At 35.6% G+C, this 15,810-nt stretch overlaps 1 protein-coding gene across 4 annotated transcripts in view; it reads left to right on the forward strand.

Moving 5' to 3' along the window:
* Positions 1-13,071, forward strand: part of SH3PX1 (sorting nexin 33-like protein SH3PX1) — a 61,884-nt gene extending 48,813 nt beyond the window's left edge. For all 4 annotated transcript variants that reach the window (XM_045755672.2, XM_045755670.2, XM_045755674.2 and 1 more), the window contains 2 exons: positions 2,522-2,728; positions 4,310-13,071. In XM_045755672.2, the coding sequence (XP_045611628.2) occupies positions 2,522-2,728; positions 4,310-4,357 (255 nt within the window). In that variant the 3' untranslated portion in view covers positions 4,358-13,071. The remainder of the gene's footprint in view (positions 1-2,521; positions 2,729-4,309) is intronic.
* Positions 13,072-15,810: the final 2,739 nt, after the last annotated feature.

A 15,810-nucleotide genomic window follows, 5' to 3' on the forward strand; every position in this document is an offset into this window, starting at 1 on the left:
TAACCTTCTTGACCCAGTGTGACTTGCTGGCACAAAAATCAAGACATCACTTCAGAAATGGGCCCAAATACATTTTGGTTCAACTCCACAGCCATTTCCTAATCAGGTTATAAGGTCCCAGGTTCTCCCAGCTGGGAGACACTCCTTGGAAAAATTAGGGTAATTTCTATAATTAGAGCATTCTGGATTGGAAAGAGGTTGCCCTACTCAGTTTTCTTGCCACTATTAATGTTCACGGTATAATTACATGTGAAGTGGTTTTCCATAGTTTGGGTTCCTCTTCCTCCTTGTCTACCACAGTATTTCAATGCTTTGCCCAAGCTTTTTGCTTCGCTCCCTCATGATGTGGTGACAGATTTTTGTTATCGTGTTGAGCTTGCAAGTAAATTAGACCCCTTGTTGACCCGAGCTGTCGCCTGGTAGTGCATTTGCTTACCTACCTTACCACTCATAATTTGTTATCATATGGTTAATAACCACTTTCCATATTGCCATTTTTTCTCTTAAAGTACTTGATTTTGGGTCATTCTTGGATTCCCATGCTAGCCTTGCTTCTATGAGTACACCAGCTTCTGGTCCTGGTGTTCATTAGGCGTGTGGAAGTCCAAAGGCCTGTTAGTTTGGTGGACATCTCTGTGGCAACAGAACCAATGCACTGGGAAATTACTGAGGCTGCCCAAAAAAGAACATTTTATTACATTCAAAGGTTGATGTTTCCTATTAAGTAGATAAATATAAACTTTGGGATGTTCATACTGCCTTAGGCCCTGTCCTCAACCAGGTTGTCAGCATTGCAATTTGGTCATCTCTCTCTCTCTCCTTACAGTATTTTGCAACACGTGTCTACATGTCTAGACCAACCTGGTTGTTATGGTACATTTTTAAAGAATAAGCTTAAATAAAGGGAGCCGGTCGGCCGAGCGGACAGCACGCTGGACTTGTGATCCTGTGGTCCTGGGTTCGATCCCAGGCGCCGGCGAGAAACATTGGGCAGAGTTTCTTTCACCCTATGCCCCTGTTACCTAGCAGTAAAATAGGTACCTGGGTGTTAGTCAGCTGTCACGGGCTGCTTCCTGGGGGTGGAGGCCTGGTCGAGGACCGGGCCGCGGGGACACTAAAAGCCCCGAAATCATCTCAAGATAACCTCAAGAATGATGGTTTCCAAATGACTGCTTGTGGTATTTTTGCATTTTGTAAATTATAATTTGATCTATTGATTCTGCCACTTTATTTTTTAATGTGCACATTCTACCCCATTAAATTCCCATTTTTCTAGTTTTTAAATGTTTTCATAAACAGTATAGATTGAAAATTATCTCTTTCAAAATCTTTCATTAGTATGGAGGAAGTTCATTCTTTTCTGCATTCCAATGTATAGTCTTTTAGTATCCAGTTGTTTAAATTTAGCTTTTTATTTATTTGACTCTAAAGTGTGTTCTCATAATTGTCTTTGGATAAATATACAACTGGTGCAAGGGAACAAGTCCTCTTATTTTTTTGTCTTTGAGCCTGGGCCAGGCTCGGGAGTAGAAGAACTCCCGAAACTTTCTCCAGGTATGAGCAGTCACTAAACCTTTTACAACAGTCAATTCATTAATGTCTTACTTTAATTTGTCAGGGACAGAAAGCTTGCACGTAAAATTATCAAGGTCTTCCTAAGGCAATTACTGATCTTAACCAGGATGCATTCCACAACAGTTGCCTAACACCTGAGTACATACTTACTGCTAGATAAACAGAGGCATGAGGTGAAAGGAAATGCACCCAGGAATCGAACCCGGGATTTGAGATTGCAAGTCGAGGACATAGACCACTGTACTACAGGTCCTCTACTGAAGGAAAGGCAGTGCATGCAGAATCTTCTTCAATCATTTTGCTCGTCAAGTGTTTCTACACTTCGGTTTTTAAAGTAACTAATGGCACAGCCCATCCTCCTGTTTAGATAGTACCTATTGTGACGATCGTCAGTAGTCAGAATCCGGACATTCTTGGCTTTCAGATAGTAGTACATATACTGACTAGTAAGGAATTTTTAAATAAATGAAGCTAAAACACCAACTTAAATATTCCTAGGCCTAGTATAGCACACAGACATGTACTATATTAGTCCTCAGATATCGTGTATTAGGCCTAGGAAGGTTAGGTGAGGTTAGTCAAAGCAACACAGTAAAAAATAGTTTTCCGGTTTGTCCAACTCAATAGTTCAGATTTCTACGTTTTAATTTCATTGTACATCAGTATATAATTATGGTCCTCATCGTTACTATAAGTACTGCCAAAACAGGAGGATGGGGTGAATAGTAATACCAACTCAAAAATCTTTTGCTAGATCTGCAATAAATTAAGCAGAAATATTGCTAAACAATTATTTTGGGGAATTAAATTGCAGTGTTATGAATTTGGAGATAGATTCACAATAGATAATTTTGCATACTGTCCTGTAAAGTATTCACATAACTAACACAAACAAAAAAAATTGTTGTTCATGCATAATTATTTTTTTTGTTTTTGATTTTTGCAGGGAGCAATAGCTAAGAGAAGGCAAGTTGAAAAGGAGGCTAATGAAGGCCGTTTGGATTATGACCAAGTTCCTCCTATGGTCAGACGATCAGATACCATAGCTTACGCTCTTCATGCTGAAGTGGCTCATTTCCATCAAGAGCGAAAAAGAGATTTCAAGAAAGCCATGACCTCCTTCCTAACTGAACAAATTAATTTTTATCAGAAAGTAAGATATTTATGCAGTTTAGAGATTTCATTAAGTTGAAAATGACTGCAGTTGCAAAAAAATTCTTAACTATGTTTGAAATGTTTTGTAATGATTATTGAGCTACTTAAAATTTGACACTTGAAAATTTTAGTTGCGTGACTGTAGTCATCATTTAGTGGTTTCAGGGAAATCATTTAAGTCCTGAGTATGGCACAGTACATTTATCATTATTAATGTGTACATATGGTATAATACTTAAGTTATTAACTAGTGCAAGTGAATCATGGATTGAGCAATTGTAGAGCTTGAAAAGAGGATTAGATAAAATTTTGAAGAAAAAGTAAGTACCTGTAAACAAATGTAATGGTAATGGAGAGGAGAAAGTGTGAAATTAGAATAAATGGAGACATGATTGGTAATTTTAAGTACCTGGGTTTCTTTATACATAAGGAATTTGTGCATGGGAATTTGAGGGTATTGTACAATGAGAGGAAATGTGCTTGTGCGATGAAAGCCCATGTTAGGAAGATAGTGGTTAGAGGACAACGAGGAGGAGTGGCAAGGCCTTTCCTAATGTACAGTATATTTGTAAGAATCTGGTATCATATCAACATGGAAAACAAGAGGGTTCATAGCACCCAATCAACATGGGTTTTCATGTTGATTGGGCTAAACACAAGAAACGTAAAAGTCAAGTTAATTGTTTGTCTCAAGAGTTTACTCATGTTTTGTTATAATCCATCACATTAGCATATTAAAACTTTGAGTTAATATTGTATGGTGGGTTTATAAGAACATGTGAAGCACTTGTCCATTTGACAGTTGAACACACTTGTATAAGAAGGGGTGCTGTGTGTCTCAAGTTGGTGTTAGGTAAGCTCTGATTGCTGACATTTGTTTAGCATTGATTAAATTTAGGTGAATTAGTTGCTGATCCTCTAGCAAAAATCTCAAAGGTATTGTATGGATTGATGAGAAAATAGCATAATATATTTAAAATGTGTAGATTAGGGAAGTATCATAGTAAATTTTAGATTACACTACTACTGCTTTTGTTACTTTTTATTGTCTAATGTATTACATTTTTTTATTTATGACCACCTATAAATTTACATTCATTTTTCTTAATCTGGATATTGTTAAGAGTCAGTTTACCTCATAAAGTCTTTTCAAAATGATTTAAGAGAGAACGATGTATGAGGGAGCCGGTCGGCCGAGCGGACAGCACACTGGACTTGTGATCCTGTGGTCCTGGGTTCGATCCCGGGCACCGGCGAGAAACAATGGGCAAAGTTTCTTTCACCCTATGCCCCTGTTACCTAGCAGTGAAATAGGTACCTGGGTGTTAGTCAGCTGTCACGGGCTGCTTCCTGGGGGTGGAGGCCTGGTCGAGAACTGGGCCGCGGGGACACTAAAGCCCCGAAATCATCTCAAGATAACCTCAAGATAACGAGTGACTAGTTCAGATTTGTGTGGATGTTCCTCAAGGTTGTGTAATATCCTGTGGGATTTAATGGCTAATTTTACACAGTATCATGATTCTTTTCAGTCTTGAACTCAATTATGCTTCAGTATTATTTACTTTTCTTTTTATTCCAGGTTACTGATCGGCTACGGGAGTCCCTGGAGAAATTTAACGACGTGTAGGTTTTTATATTAATTTGTGAACATCTTGTTAGCTATGTAATACATGATTTTGTATGTAAACGCGTTACCTATTTGGATGTAGGCTTGTAAATATTTTTTATAAGAGGCACAGCTTCTGTGAAGTGTTGTACATTACCAAATAATATTTGCAAGTTTTTTCCAGTGTGAAGAGAAACAACATGAGTCGTATACAGATTATTTCCATTTGTAGTAGTTATTTGAAAATATTATCCTGGTATGATGAATATTTTGTGGGAAAATTATTTAAATGGTATGTGCTTTTAAGATCATTTGATGCTCAAAATTGTGTTGCAGATCTTTTGTATTTTCATGTGTGGGGCACAGGAGTAAATGACTTCTGACTCCTGTTAGCAGGCTGAGAGCTTTCCTCCTTGCCATAGCTCATGGTAAGCCTTACCCACTTGTATCCCCTGGAACACGACCTGACAATCAGTTAATAACCAGATAACCATTTACTGCTGGGTGAACATGGGCAAACAGTTAAGGATTGGCACCCAAACAATCCTCCTTAGGTCAGGACTCAAACTTAGACCAAATCGCTCATGAGGTGCGGGGCAAGTGTATTACCACTGCACCACTAGGAACTGTAATGTTAAAATTGAGATTTCTTTACCTTTGCTTCTCGCACTCAAAATACTGACAATTATCAGGACTTGATAACCAGGATGTTATATCATGACCATGGCAGAAACAAAAGTTTTAGTACTGTACTTAAAAGCTGAATTACTTTAATTTCATGACAATACTGATTTATCCAGAACCAAAATTGCCAGTTTATTGTTGATGCTTATTTACCTATCTTCACAATCATAACAGGTATACTGGAAATAGGATAAACAAATTTAGATTATCAAGCTCATCGAGGTATAGATTTCCGTTGTTCCAACATTATTATTGCTGTCATACTACTATTGATTTTGCATTTTCTATATCTCCCTTTATTTTTATTTGACGAGTATTAAATTAAAGACATTACTGTATATTGCTAAGTTAAAGATACAGATGTCTTTAAATTAGCAAATAAAATCTCTACCCAATACAGTGTCTTTTAATTTATCAGTCATTTGTGCTTTTTGTTGTAAAACTGGAGTTGTGTGTTCTTGTATTTTTTGCTTTATTGTTCAGGTTTTCATTATTGCCCACCCTCTTCTCAATCCATTTAAAATGCCACAACAATTAAAATGTTAACTAATAAGAAAACTCTAAATATGTAATTATATTCCTTTCCATGCTACACTGCACATCATTGATAAACTTGTAGAACTTAAATAAAACTTAAATAAACTTTTCTATTCAATCCAATAACTTCTATTCATACACAACATCTTCAAAATTAATAGCCAACATAATGACCAAACCACACATCAGAAGATGGAGAAACGACGTTTCAGTCCAGCCTGGATCATTATCAAGTCGTATGTGGTCCAGGACGGACCGGAACGTCATCGTTTCTCCATCTTCTGATGTGTGGTTTGGTCACTATCTTCAACCACATTGTGACTCATTGTCTTCTGATAAGTAACATGATCAGTGCCATTTTAGACAAGGAAAAAATAACACTGTAGAAATGTACTACCAATCCCCTCGGCCTTCCTTTTGTTACTGAAACAAAGTGAAAATATCTGTGGCTAGGTAGTGTATTAGCAACACAAGATTAAGTCATGGCCACTTAGTGAAAGACACCTGCACCATATTTTCCTAACTGCATTGTTCTACTAACACTTGGGCTTCTTTGTGGAATGTTCAAATTTTTGGGATGATCGGAAATTTTGCTTTCCTTCTGTACCTTAAAGTCAGGCTCTTGGTAGAATCATCAATGACACTAGTTCCTTAATATCACTTGTCTTGTGTCTTTCTCTTATATTTGCATCCTGAATTGCATCTAGGATCTCTTGAATATTCTATAACATTGCTATATAGTCATCCCAGAATAGTTTTTCTTTAAAAAAAAAATGAAATTACTTCCACTGACAAGAAACATTAGTTTACTCATTTAATTGTACCAGTATTCTCTCTGAATTTCCCCAAGCCTTTTGCCATCACATCCCAGTTACTATAGTTTGTATTCCTTCCTCCCAAGATAATTCACACTATATGTTCATTCATGTTCTACATAGAGCAAGGTCATGGATATTCATTGTGCAAACCCTCATTTCATGTTTTTGTGCTGTATGTATCTATGTTAATACTATAAATTACTTGCTCTGGTCAATATGGTCCTTGGCAATAAAGTATTGGCATGATATTAATGCAATTTTTTTGCATTTAGTTATTACCAATATTAAAAAGAACCAAGCAAGCATTTGTGGGGAAAGAAGGGATATATTATCTGTTGACCTACTACCAGTAAGTTTGGAAATTCCGTCCTTTCATAAATACTGTACTGTACTACACAGAAGAGTTGCCCAACACCCATAAGAGAACACAATGGCAGGAACTGAGGCTTGTTATAAATTGGCTATACATATATTTTGTTTTCCCCCCCAGTAAAATATGTACATGGTCTTCTGGTATGCTAGTCTTCCTGTGTTAATATTTAAAATACAGTTCCAAGTACATTAATTATATATTTTTTTTTACAAACTTTTATTTGTATTTTTCATAATTATTCGTTTCAGTAACTTTGTGTATACTGGTACTAGTACTTGTAACAGTTTAAAGTGCCGATGACACACTTGTATGTTAAGTAATTTCTACAAAGACGAAACATTGGAGAGCAACCCATTCTTAACTATTTAATTATGGAAGTGATGTATGCTGAACTTGTGTTGCTGAGTATGTCAAGAACACTTTTAATGATTTAAAACATGAATATATTATGATTATATTTTTAGGGTTGTATTATCGATGAATTAATAAGTTACTTTTGTATATTACATGTTTTTTTGCAGTAGAATTTTATATCCTTATATTACATATTTTGAAGAAAGGGGCTTTAAACCAAAGACATGTGTGATAATTTCTTCTGGTCTCTAACTTGGTAAAGTTTTACGAGTAAGAAGAATAGTCATGGCCATTAGAGTGATCAGGTGCTCTGAACTTAATGTGCATTTTCAGTATATGTCGTGTAGCATTGAGCATAGCAGAAAGTGTTCTATTTTGTCAGGGGTCAACATTGCTGATCTAACTATGATAGATTTGAAATGGAGAAAGTATATATTCCAGTGCTATAAATTAGTTATGTTAAGGTTTAGAATTATGAAGACTACTCTTTAAGTCATATGAATAGATATTTTGCCATTTGGTTATTGCCAGAAATTTCTTGTATATGTGTAGTACTAAGAAACATTTTTGTATTGTTGTAATCCATATACCAGTATTGACACACTTCAAGAGTGCCTTGATATTTATTGTACATTTTCTGGGTGGCCTCTGTTGCTCCCTGGTGGCTCTGTGGTTCTGGAACCACAGAGACATCCACAAAACGTCCAAGCCTCTGGACTTGTGCAGATCTACCGAACACCACAACCAGAGTCTGATCTACTCAGAAGAAAATAAGGAAAAGTGGTATTTTGCCCCTCTCTCCTTTTTCCAATCTTGAGGTGTTTGCAGTAAACACTTTTTGCTTGTGCTGGAATCGGTGGAACTTTCTTTTTCTCTTTTCTTCGTTCCAGCTGCTCCTTTCGGTTCTGGTCAGATTAGGGTAGCATCATTCTTCACGCTCTCATGTGGCCAGTTTAGTCTTTTTCTTCCATTCACGGACTCTACCTCAGGATAGTTAGGAGTCAATGGTACTGCTACTTAGGTGGGGACCAGGTGATAGCTCTTTTAATTTATCAAATACCTCTTCCTTGGTGCCAGTATGAGGTGACTTAACAGACCTCTTGACCCTTTCTCTTCATCAGTTACCTAATGTTTCTGTGCCAGTGGTCATGCCATTTCTTTGGTTCACCCTTGCAAAAGCTTCTTCGCTGCTTTTGGGGCAAATGTCTTTTTTTTTTTTTTTTTTCCTCCTCCTGGCCGAGGGTAAGAAAAAAAAAGCCTTGATTCCTCCTGATGAACCTATATGGTTCGTTCTTTTGTCCTCCTCTCAATTTCTTGTGTGCCTCTGTTTGGATGATGATTTTAATTTTCAAGGCAGTTTTTCTGTTGGCTCTTGCTTCTGGTAGGCCTATTTGAAAAATTCATGCTTATTCATCAAAGGATAGTATTTTGTTCTTTTCTCTATGGACTGCTCTTTGTCTATTTTGGCTAAGAATGAATCCTATATTTTTTAATACTATTGGGTGCACTTGAGTGATTTGTTGACTTTGTGCAAACTTTCACTACAATAGTTTCAATCTTTAACTTAGTCACTGTACTGTACTGTTGCTTAACCTATAATTTCTTGGTAACTTTATTTTGGTTAGTCTCTAATGCATGTGCTTTCCCTTCTATCTATGAGCACATCAGTTCCTGGTCCTTAGGTTAGGTAAGCATGCACAAGACCAGAGACCTGGTAGTTTTATGGATCTCTCTAGTAGTACAGACAATGAACTGATATGTTACTAAGGTCACCCAGGAAAGAGCATTTCATTAAATTCAACACCTGATTTTTTTGTCTTTGTTTTTATATTTTTTCTCAAGACAGGATAGCTAGCCTTTGCCATTATTATGTTTGTTTACTATTTAAGGCTTAAATGAAGAAAAAATAGAAATTCAAATTTGAATTCATGCATGTATACAAGGGTGTGTGTGTATATATGCATTTATGTGTGTGGGGGTGGACATGCATATGTATGCACATAGTATCTACTGAGAATGACCTAGGTGTGTATGCTGGAGGTGGGGTTTAGTGAAGGCGGTGTTGTGACCATGGAAGATATATTTTGTGGCAAAATTATCAAGCAAGTTTTACTTCCTATCAGGTGTACTGTAATTTTGCTGTTATAAATCGGTAGTGAGTTTCGAAGTATCATTCTCTATTTAATGATTATTTTTGACAAACATTTCAGTACCTCCATTAATTCTTTGTTCTCCACCTATAATATAACCTTGGAAGTAGATAGTTAATTTAGCATCTAAGTCTCTTAAAATTGTTTTAAAATCTTCCTTAAGTACTGTTTCTTTATAAGGAATGTGTTTTTATTATGGCATATTTGTACAGTACTTTGAAAAAGGTCAGAAGGCATGCAAAACAGATTTAATGCAGTATGTATTCCATAAGTTGCTTCTTTCTTCATATGTCACTGCTATACAGTAGATACATGTGTTTCATTTTGTGATGTGAATATTTCACTCTTACAAAAAGGTAAACTAGAGTACTAATCTGGAATAAGTATATCAGCAGACTGCATTTACAACTTAGGAAGACCAAGATTCAAGTCAGGATTTCAGATGTAGGTGAACATAAGTAAAATGCTAATTATGATATAAGATCAGTCCTGGGTGTCTAGTATGTTAAAGCTTAGACCTGCCCACTCATATGGGCTTTCAGTAAACCTAATTTTTACAATGGTTACAGGTACAGGAAGACCTAGATTTGCCATGGTGGTAGAAATAATGATAATCTAGGTTTGTCCCTAGGGTTGTAGCCCCAATTTCTAGGACCAGCTCCACATAATAGTACAGTAAGATCCAGATTCAATCTTAAATGTTAGATAAACACAGGTGTGGGTAATGTTACGTGATTCCTAAGAACCAACACCTTTGTTTACCCCGTTTGCTCATTTAAAATAATAGATTTTTCATACGTAGTTAAGGTGTCGAAGATCATAATGCCCATGGTTAATGCCATACATGTTTTATTTTGCCTTCATTGAATAGCATTAAACATTTTTGTTGCAGTTTAAGGTAACTATTTATTAAATATAAATTTTTATGAAAGTGCTATTTGATATGCTATTTCTTTTCACAAAATTATTATTAGTTTCTTTATGAAATGTTTATAATGTTTATTTTTGAGAAGCATCATTGGCTACCTTTGCCCTTATCATTATCAGGATTTACTTACACAAGTCTGTGATAGATTCCAGTCAGATTTAGTGTACTTTCGTATGGTTTATGCATGATGTGTCTGAACCAGCAATGACCCCTGGTTTTTCCTCCTGTTCGGTGACATTCACCATTGTAGAATTTTTTTTTTTTCATTTTGCATATTCTGTCAATGCCAATATTGCTGTTCTATAAGTAGTCAAATACTGCATAACACATTCATATATTTCTCAAAAGAATTTTGGAGCTGAATTATAAACCTGTTTTATCCATTACGACTAAATTTTGAATTATCAGGTGCTGTCGGATATTATTCAGTAGTATCAGTAAAAAATTGGTTGTTAATTAATGGAATATACAAATTACTGTGACATTTTTAAACCACAATCTGGCTTTGAAATTATTTAAATTTTAAATCATATTTCAAAAGAAATTTGTACATGTTAATTATTTGTAAAAAGATTGTGCATTTTAAGTTAATATAAACGATTTGACAAAAGCATAGTTTACTCATTCATTCATTCATTCCCAGTTTGTCAGGTAAATGTAAAACTGATGTAAAATCAAAATCAATGTAAACTGATTCTGAAATGTTGACACCCAGATATAAGAAATCATTACCTAATTTTTATACAGTATATATTTTAGTTTGAAAATGTGACAAAAACCTATATAAATGAATATAGTAACTTACAGTATACTTTGGCATTCGCATAGTGGGCAATAGTATTGCCCCCACTGTGTTTCCTCGTACTATTTTTTTTAATTACTGTCTAAATTAAATGTTTGGTCAATATAATATTATATTCAATACACATACTGTATTTATCATTGTTTAATACTGCAACTTAACCACTCGTATTAATAAATAAGCATTTTGTGAGAATTTGAGAATGATGATAATTTAGTCAAGAAAATCACAACTAGCCACCAGTAAATCACAAGGACAAAATAATAATTATTGTGATTAAAAATATGATTTACATTGAGAAATTATTCCATTATGAACTGTACTCTTTTGGTACACTTAATAGAATATTTCAGTTCTGACTTTAAAAAGACTCATTATATTTCAGAGAAATATGTTCCTAAAGTTTTAACAAAATATTGTCTTGTATTATCTTTTTGAAAGAGTGCACATTTATAACTTGAGATAAATGAATTTTGTGTACTGCTGTTTTTATACATCTGAAAATGTGTAGTAACTTCGATGTGTATTGTAAAAGCTTGTTAGTTTATTTTGTTAAGTTGTATCAATCATTTTCATTTCAACATTGCTTTACTCAAGTCTGAATAATTAAACTGCAGACTTATGTTAATGGTATAGAGAGCGAGACTATTGCATGCAAGCAATATCATCTGTTTACTTCAAGCTGCACCCTCAGCTTCTCTTTTGTTATGGCAGTTTCCTACATCTTTGTTTATAATGTATTATAGTGTATTTTGTTGTACATATTGTAGATTGGTATACCCTAATTTTTAAGAATGGTGGCCCATGCATCGGCTCCAATGCTCATATAAATATAGTGCATGTATGATGATCGGAGCTATTTTAATATTTTTGTGATTGTGCCCCATACAAGGTTGACGTATTTGCATCAAATGTTTGCCTCGGAAGAAAATGATGCTGACTGAGCACTCTTGGTCCAAAATATATTCTGGTATGACTCGGGCTTTATTTATACTGTACAGGTACTTCCATTTGACTTATAGAATCGGTAAAGTTGTCAATATTACCCAGTTATTCGGTTAAAGTTTAAGTAGAGCATATGTGAAAGCCCTAATTGCCAAAGAGGTTGCCTAAATCTGGAATCTGTCATTGGGTTATTAGTAATTATTTAATATAAACTATTATTACAGTCATGCATGTGTTTTGCAGCTGTCTACCATGGTTATACAGTAACTATCTTATTTACAAATCAAGCAATATTATAATTGGAGATATGAAAATGCTGTGCAGCTTATTCATTTGACAATTTAATATACTGTGTTTAAAATTGGTTATTAGTAGAAATTATTTCTTTTAATCCTTGGGTGCCTACATAAAATGCAGGACATCATGAATCCGTGACACGGAAAGAAAAACTAAATACTGTACTGTAAATCATTTTGCAAGGGGGACAAGTAACCTGTGTATATATATGTTGAGTTTTTATCAATGTCCCCCCACCCCAGGATGCAGCCCCACAAGAAGTCGACTAACTTCCAGATACCTATTTTTTGCTATGTCAACAGAGGCATTAGGTGAAAGAAAACATTCCCAACCATTTATGTCCCGGGATTCAACCCAGAGAGTTTTTTGCGAGTTAGAACGAACCAAACTGCCACAAATAAAAAATGGTGTCTGAATAAAAGAAAGGCATCACATGAATAAATAGGAAATGGTTAAAACAGATTGTTGTGTAAAAGAAAAAATTAAACTTAAACAGTAAGGTTGTAACCTGCTTGACAGCTAAATACAGCCATGTCTCCAAGAGTTTTTTTTTATAAATGAATTATATTTTCTTCGTTTCATTTGTATTTACAATATATAAAAGCACCATATAGTAACTTCAAATATGTAAATTATACAGTGCAGTAATATGAAAAAACTTTGGGTTTAAAAGGCCTCTTGTCAAGTTTAGGAACCTTGGTGCCTAAGGGTTAGCAGCTATGTGATTGTTATAAATATATGGGAAAATATTAGCGAAACTAATATGTTCATGCATTTCAAAAATATTAGACTGCCTCATCATGTGAATAAATATACTATAATAAAGTTTGTCATAATATTTTGCTCATTTTTGTTTTATTTACAATCAAATTAGCCCTTGGCCTGGATGAGATTTTCCTGTTGTATGTGCCATAAGGTAAAGGTAGAAGAATCAACCTGAATTTTGTAAATGGTCAAAAACACTCAAACAGTTTTCAGTGTAAAAAAAAACAAGACCTTGCATGTAGAACTTAAACTGCAAATCACTGATGGAGACCTTTATCTGAGCATGGAGACCTCTATTTAAGCATGCAAACGTCTATCCAAGCATGGGTATATCTATCCGAGCTTGGAGATCTTGTCATTTTAATGAATAACATGTTTGAACTAATCACTGTGCACGGCTTTGTGTATAGCTCCAGAAACTAGGCACACTTTTTTTTTTTTTGGGGGGGGGGGGGGCACATACGTGGGCCTATGACATGATCGTCTCTACTTTTTACTTTGTGCTATTAGCGCTACTGTTGTGGGCTGGATCCTGGGGAAGGTCAATAGTTGGCCTTTGGGGACCTCGATAAGCCTGAGTACAGGCTTCCTGTCTTCGACAACGGGAAACCGTCAGTCAACGGGGTGGTAACTGGAGGCCAAATATGATCCTTGCGTGTGATGACGCAAACCCCTTGCTCAGCACCACGCATGCACCACAGCACTACGGAAGTATTCTGCAGTATAGCTCACCACATCTTGCATCAAAATTATGTATCTTGTCTTAGTAAAGTTTACTGAACACTTACAGGTGCTCATTTAAACAATAACTCCACCAGGATGAACTAAGGAACGTGTAATTAATTATGTATATTATTTGGAGTGTTAATGCCTAAGGACAATAGCATGAACTACGACCACCCCGTATAACTCATTAATGTTCAAGTACGTTTATTGAGACAATAAAACTGACATCTCAAAGGGATAGAGTAGTTTAGGCTATTTCTACTCTTCAACTCATCAATTCAAGTTCAAGTATGTTTATTGAGACACGAAAAAATACATCTCAAAGGGATAGAGTAGCTTAGGCTATTTCTATCCCCCTCTACTAAAAGTCCCTCAAGGGGTCCATTGGTGCTCATTGGTCCAAGAAAACGTACAATTTAAGTCATTTATAATTAAAAAAAAAAAACTATCCTGCGTTTGTAGACTGGTGTCCGTAACGTCCAAATTGAGGTGCAGCACGTGTGTAACGGCATCAGTGTGACATTATTTATAACATTATTGTTTGTGATAAAAACCCACACTTGTATATTTGTGAAATTTATGTAAGGAATTTACACCAAGTCTTTCGCACTCCTGAGTGCTTTATCAAGGTCCGAGTGTGATTAGGACGAGACTTACATCTCAATGTTTAATCCCCAACGTCAACGGGCTTCCTGTCCCGCGACACAATGAATTATCAATTGCATTTCGGTGGTCGTCAGTGGTCAGCGTTGTTGGTTCACAACCAAATGGTCCCGGGGTCGACTCCCGTGCGGGACGAGGCGTTTGGTCATGTTTCTTTATATCTGATGCTTTTTTGTTTGTTTGTTTACCCAGCAGTAAATATAGTCATTTTCCCTTGAAGGAAAACTCTTAACGTGTATGGGACTTTTTATTTAAATTAATTTAAGTAGTTTATAATAATTATTATCATTATTATACTCTAACTTTATATGTATAATTTATGGGTAGTTACTATTAAAACTTAGTTAACTTCAAATATAATTATAGCATGGAAGTTAACAAAGCTATAGTCACAGTAGTAGTCTATCCTAGTTACAATTAATTCATGAGTGATGCAGTTACTCAATTCAATCGAGTGTAATTCAATTACGCAATACGGTATTATTATTATTATTATTATTAACATCTTTATTGACAAAATTAATTAAAATTTTGCCTAATCTGAGAATTTCAATTAAGTCTTATTAAAGTGAGGATAATGCTGGTATTCACTGTCACACAGGACAGAGGGTCATACACAAGACAGTAGGTCTAAACTGTAGGCTGAAGCACATGTATAGCATGGTTACAATCAATGTTTTAATGTATGAATATGTGAAAACAACTTTCTACGGTGTTATATATTTAACACGGTAGGATGTAAGTATAACTATAAGCTAGGGTTAAAGCAGTATATAGCCAACGTAACTTAAGAATAGTTATTTAGAGAGGTTAACAAAGTTATAGTTAACCCTAGCTACAGTCAGAATTGCATTTAACTGTGACATAATAGAATGTATGTGAGTAACTCGATTATCCGGGATTCGAACATCCGGAAAACGCCTTTATACGGCCAAAATCGTGACCGGATAAAGTAATCTCAATATCCGGCCAAGACAGCCATGGAGCCGGATAAAAGCTGGTTTAGCCAGATAAAAAACCTGAGCCGGTTAACTTGCTGCCGATGTTACACTATCCGGACAGCCAGCCGGATAATCATTGAATTGTCAAATACAAATACAAATATTTATTCAGGTAAAGTACATACATACGAGGTGAGATACAAAACGTTGATGGATTTATAGACAGAGCTAGTACATACAATGCCTAAAGCCACTATTATGCAGAGCGTTTCGGGTAGGTGTCCGGATATGAAAGCTGGCTGTGGCTCGAGGCGCATGGTGGGGGAGAGGGTGGGGTGGGTGGTGTAGGGGGAGAGGGGATCGCTGGATGGGACCTCCTGGGGGGATAAGGGGGATGTGGAGCGGCCTATACACTAAAGTACAGGAATTACCAATAATTTTAGAACAATTGATCATAGCCAAAAACAAATGAAATACTAGTAATTATGTAG

This window comes from Procambarus clarkii, chromosome 62 (genome assembly GCF_040958095.1).
Source record: "Procambarus clarkii isolate CNS0578487 chromosome 62, FALCON_Pclarkii_2.0, whole genome shotgun sequence".
Taxonomy (NCBI): domain Eukaryota; kingdom Metazoa; phylum Arthropoda; class Malacostraca; order Decapoda; family Cambaridae; genus Procambarus; species Procambarus clarkii.